The sequence below is a fragment of the Colobus angolensis genome, unplaced genomic scaffold (assembly GCF_000951035.1).
Source record: "Colobus angolensis palliatus isolate OR3802 unplaced genomic scaffold, Cang.pa_1.0 Scaffold8, whole genome shotgun sequence".
NCBI classification, from domain to species: Eukaryota; Metazoa; Chordata; class Mammalia; order Primates; family Cercopithecidae; genus Colobus; species Colobus angolensis.
The window spans coordinates 8,164,224-8,170,010 of record NW_012121820.1 but is presented as its reverse complement, the minus strand read 5'-3'; the positions used below and the strand labels follow the sequence as shown (position 1 = coordinate 8,170,010).

Below are 5,787 nucleotides of genomic sequence, written 5' to 3'. Positions count from 1 at the left end.
CTCTACTAAAAAAATACAAAAAACTAGCCGGGCGAGGTGGCGGGCGCCTGTAGTCCCAGCTACTCGGGAGGCTGAGGCAGGAGAATGGGGCGTGAACCCGGGAGGCAGAGCTTGCAGTGAGCTGAGATCCGGCCACTGCACTCCAGCCTGGGCGACAGAGCAAGACTCCGTCTAAAAAAAAAAGAAACCCAGGAGCCCTGAGCCTTGGCCCTCAGGCCCTAGGAGGGAGGTCAGGAGGGAGGAGTGGACAAGGGTCCAGCCGCAGCTGGTCACGTCCTGGAAGCTGCTTTAAGTTCCTGGTTCCCACCGGGGCCAAGAGTGATACCTGATCCTGGGGGATTGTGAAATGACCTCAGGTGGCAGCCCGCCCGCGGTGCCTGCAAAGCCCTCCACCCTCCCCTTCCCCGCTCAGCTCCACCCCTACCCCACTCCCCCTCCCGCGCGCGCGGTTAAATCCCCGCACCTGAGCAGCGGCTCACACCTGCACCCCGCCCCGGCATAGCACCATGCCTGCCTGTCGCCTAGACTCGCTAGCCGCCGCCCTCCTTGGCCTGCTGCTGTTCGGCTTTACCCTAGTCCCAGGTGAGTGGGGCGGGGAGAGGCCCAGCGCCCAGAGGGGCCGAGCCACGGGCTCCAGGATGGAGCTAGGCGGAGGCGTAGCCTCTGGAGGCTGGGGAAGTGGGAATTCCTGGGGCGGAAGTAGCGGGGACCCTTGGAGCCTAGGGTGTGGGGTCCAATGTGCTGGAGGTGGAGAGATCACTGATGGCTGAAATTTGGGAGAGTTCTGTGCTGAACGCAGACACTCCGTGGCTGCAGTGGGCTGGGGGTGGGGGCTGCTCTGCCTCAACCTCGGAAGCTCCTAGACACTCGGCTGTGCGGGGTCCCCTAGGGCTGAGATCCGAGGGCGCCAACGCCAAGGGTTAGGAAGCTCTGGTACTCCCAGGGGCTAGGGACTCCTCCTGGTCTGGAAGTGGGAGTCTCTGGGGGCAGTAAGGGAATTCCTAGGGCCAGAGACTGAGAATTCCTTGGAGTTAAGGTTTGGAGCAGGAGGTGGGCGTCCTCTGGGGCTGGCGCTACACCCCACCCTCCACTGTCACGGGCCTGCCCTTCCAGGCGCAGGAGCAGAGAAGACGGGCGTGTGCCCCGAGCTCCAGGCTGACCAGAACTGCACGCAGGAGTGTGTCTCGGACAGCGAATGCGCGGACAACCTCAAGTGCTGCAGCGCGGGCTGCGCCACCTTCTGCTCTCTGCCCAATGGTAACCCCACCGCGGCCGAGCGGGGATGGGGCGGGGCCGCGCTGGGCTGGGAGGAGGCGGGAGGGCCTGGGTTCCGGGAACAGGGGCGCCCCCGGACCCGGGGACCCCCGGGAAAGTCAAGACGGATGAAACCAGATCCGCCAGTGCTCTCCCTCGCGCGGTCCCGGGGGAGACAAAGGCGTCGTTGAAGCGCAGCCAAGGGGGGTCCCCACCCCTAGCTGGATTCGAGTCTCTGGTGCATGACGGGCTTCCGGGCACGCACAGCCGGGACATTGTTCCCCGCGGCCTGTGGACCCGGGGCCGCAGTTTCCTTCTAGTACCGGCCGGAGCCTGCCCTGAGGGAAAGCCGGGAGCCTGGGGCACTCACCTCTCCTCTTGGAGTCCCTCCCTGGGAGCCTCACCCAGCCCTGGGGGGAAAGACTGGGAGGGCCTGGCCTGGCAAGATTTTCCCCAATTCCTCTGTCCAGGCGGAAAGGAACTTTACAGATTTAGGAAAGTGTCCCGCTCATCTTAAAGATGTGGAAGGGAGCATCGGTGAGAAAAAAATGTTCTTGCCCAAGGTCACACGGCCATCCCATGGCTACAGGAGTCATAGTGAGGGTTCAGCTTTTGCCTTTCGGGCCAGCTGGCTGAGTGATTCGAAGAAAGGGAGGAATCCTCCCCGGACACTGTATCGCCGTTTGTTGTCTTTCAGTCAATCGCTTCCACTCTAAGGATTGAGTGAGCTGGAGCTGGGGCCTCCTTCAAAGGTGCTTGCTGGAGCCGCAGTGTCTCCACCAGGCTGATCAGAGCAGGGGGTGGCTTAGACAGCATGGAATCTTAGCTTCTCCTTCTCCAGAGGGAACTGCTGAGTATTAGAGGCAGGGATAGGACCTGGAGAGAACCAAGGTACTGTAATGATGTTCTTTCCCAGAATACAGCCCCTGTGACTTTTCCTCTTTGTTATTTCCCTGAAGATGTCAGCACAGGCTGGGAAGGTTTGTAATACGGTGACCCCAGACACCGACCAGCAGGGAAGTGGTAAGTGGAGGGGGACTGGCAGCCCACCAAGGGTAGCTTCAAGGTCAGGAGTCCCCTCCTCTGGGCCAGGGAGAGGAGGACCAGAAGGAGAGAGGAAGATGTGGAGAGAAAGCAGGCAGCAGGCAGATGAAAGAGGTGGAGGAGCAAAGGAGGGAGTCTTTGCTGTTTGATGGATGAAGAATTTGTTCCCTTATCTCAGATGGACAGACTGAGGCAGGAAGAGGGACAAGGTCAGATGGCCTCCTGTGCCAGGGAGGAAGCTTGGAGGTTTGAATCCTAGTTCTGCCATTTTCTAGTTGTGTGATCCTGAGCATGTTGTTTTACCTCTCTGAGCCTCTGCTCTAAAATGGGAATAATTCCAAATTCTATAGGATTGTCATGAGGACTAAATGAAATAATGCATGTAAAGTATCTATTCATGGGAAGATACTCCATACACAGTGGCTTGTTTTGATCATAAATGGTTCCCTATTTATTCCCAGGACAGCCCAATATTGAAGGCTCCTACTCCTTTCAAGAGAATGAATTTCTTTGTATTAGGAAGTCAAGACTGTCGGCAACTTTTTAAATTTTTTTTTTTTTGTATTATACTTTAAGTTCTGGGGTACATGTGCAGAACATGCAGGTTTGTTACCTAGGTATACATGTGCCATGGTGATTTGCTGCACCCATCAACCTGTCATCTACATTAGGTATTTCTCCTAATGCTATCCCTCCCCTAACCCCCAACCTCCCTGACAGGCCCTGGTGTGTGATGTTCCCCTCCCTGTGTCCATGTGTTCTCATTGTTCAACTCCCACTTATGAGAACATGCAGTGTTTGGTTTTCTGTTCTTGTGTTAGTTTGTTGAGAATGATGGTTTCCAGCTTCATCCATGTCTCTGCAAAGAATGTGAACTCATCATTTGTTATGGCTGCATAGTGTATACGTGCCACATTTTCTTTATCCAGTCTATCATTGATGGGCATTTGGGTTAGTTCCAAGTCTTTGCTATTGTGAACAGTGCTGCAATAAACATACATGTGCACGTGTCTTTATTGTCGAATGATTTATAATCCTTTGGGTATATAGCCAGTAATAGGATTGCTGGGTCAAATGTTATTTCTTGTCCTAGATCCTTAAGAATCATCACACTCTCTTCCACAATGGTTGAACTAATTTACACTCCCACCAACAGTGTAAAAGTGTTCCTATTTCTCCACATCCTCTCCAGCATCTGTTGTTTCCTGACTTTTTAAGGATCTCCATTCTAACTGGTGTGAGATAGTATCTCATTGTTGTTTAGATTTGCATTTCTCTAATGACCAGTGATGATGAGCTTTTTTCATTTGTTGGCTGCATAAATGTCTTATTTTGAGAAGTGTCTGTTCATATCCTTCTCCCACGTTTTGATGGGGTTTTTTCTTGTAAATTTGTTTGAGTTTCTTGTAGATTCTCTATATTAACCTTTTGTCAGATGGATAGATTGCAAAAATTTTATCCCAATCTATAGGCTGCCTGTTCGATCTGATGCTAGTTTTTTTTTTATTTTATTTTTTGCTGTGCAGAAGCTCTTTAGTTTAATTAGATCCCATTTGTCAGTTTTGGCTTTTGTTGCCATTGCTTTTGGTGTTTTAGTCATGAAGTCTTTGCCCATGCCTATGTCCTGAATGGTATTGCCTAGGTTTTCTTCTAGGGTTTTTATGATTTTAGGTCTTACATTTAAGTCTTTAATCCATCTTGAGTTAATTTTTGTATAAGGTGTAAGGAAGGGGTCCAGTTTAAGTTTTCTGCATATGGCTAGCCAGTTTTCCCAACACCATTTATTAAATAGGGAATCTTTTCCCCATTGCTTGTTTTTGTCAGGTTTGTCAAAGATCAGATGGTTGCAGATGTGTAGTGTTATTTCTGAGGCCTCTGTTCTGTTCCATTGGTCTATATATCTGTTTTGATACCAGTATCATGCTGTTTCAGTTACTGTAGCCTCATAGTATAGTTTGAAGTCAGTTAGCATGATGCCTCCAGCTTTGTTCTTTTTGTTTAGGATTGTCTTGGCTATGTGGGCTTTTATTTGGTTCCATATGAAATTTAAAGTCGTTTTTTCTAATTCTGTGAAGAAAGTCAGTGGTAGCTTGATGGGGATAGCATTTAATCCATAAATTACTTTTGGCAGTATAGCCATTTTCATGATATTGATTCTTCTTATCCATGAGTGTGGATTATTTTTCCATTTGTTTGTATCCTCTCTTATTTTACTGAGCAGTGGTTTGTAGTTCTCCTTGAAGAAGTCCTTCACCTCCCTTGTAAGTTGTATTCCTAGGTATTTTATTCTCTTTGTAGCAATTGCGAATGGGAATTCACTCATGATTTGGCTCTGTTTGTCTATTATTGGTGTATGGGAATGCTTGTGATTTTTGCACATTGATTTTTGTATGCTGAGACTTTACTGAAGTTGCTTATCAGCTTAAGGAGATTTTGGGCTGAGATAATAGGGTTTTCTAAATATACAATCATTTCATCTGCAAACGAACAATTTGACTTCCTTTTTTCCTAATTGAATACCCTTTATTTCTTTCTCTTGACTGATTTCCCTGGCCAGAATTTCCAATACTATGTTGAATAGGAGTGGTGAGAGAGAGCACCCCTGTCTTGCGTCAGTTTTCAAAGGGAATGCTTCCAGTTTTTGCCCATTTGGTATGATGCTGGCTGTGGGTTTGTCATAAATAGCTCTTATTATTTTGAGATGCATTCCATCAACACCTAGTTTATTGAGTGTTTTAGCTTGAAGTCTTGCATCCCAGGGATGAAGCCAACTTGATCGTGGTGTATAAGCTTTTTGATATGCTGCTGGATTCGGTTTGCTAGTATTTTATTGAGGATTTTCGCATTGATGTTCATCAGGGATATTGACCTGAATTTTTGTTTTTGTTTTTGTTGTGTCTTTGCCAGGTTTTGGTATCGGAATGATGCTGGTCTCATAAAATGAGTTGGGGAGGAGTCCCACTTTTTCTGTTGTTTGGAATAGTTTCAGAAGGAATGGTACCAGCAACTCCTCTGTGTACCTCTGGTAGAATTCGGCTGTGAATCCATCTGGTCCCGGACTTTTTTTGGTTGGTAGGCTATTAATTACTGCCTCAATTTAGGAACTTGTTATTGGTCGATTTAGGGATTCAACTTCTTCCTGGTTTAGACTTGGGAGAGTGTATGTGTCTAGGAATTTATCCATTTCTTCTAGGTTTTCTAGTTTATTTGTGCAGAGATGTTTATAGTGTTCTCTGATGGTAGATTGTATTTCTGTGGGATCAGTGGTGATATCCCCTTTGTCATTTTTTATTGTGTCTCTTTGATTCTTTTCTTTTTTCTTCTTTATTAATCTGGCTAGCAGTCTATTTTGTTGATGTTTTTCAAAAAACCAGCTTGTGGATTCATTGATTTTTTTTTTTTTGAAGGGTTTTTCATGTCTCTATCTCCTTCAGTTCTGCTCTGATTTTAGTTATTTCTTGTCTTCTGCTAGCTTTTGAATTTGTTTGT

The 5,787-nt window shown here is 47.8% G+C and overlaps 1 protein-coding gene across 1 annotated transcript in view; it reads left to right on the top strand.

Moving 5' to 3' along the window:
- Positions 1 to 450: 450 nt before the first annotated feature.
- The window catches only part of WFDC2 (WAP four-disulfide core domain 2), a 15,064-nt gene continuing 9,727 nt past the window's right edge, over positions 451 to 5,787 (top strand). Inside the window, exons 1-2 of the mRNA XM_011928930.1 lie at positions 451 to 582; positions 1,114 to 1,257. Coding sequence (XP_011784320.1) covers positions 507 to 582; positions 1,114 to 1,257 — 220 coding nt within the window. The 5' untranslated portion in view covers positions 451 to 506. The remainder of the gene's footprint in view (positions 583 to 1,113; positions 1,258 to 5,787) is intronic.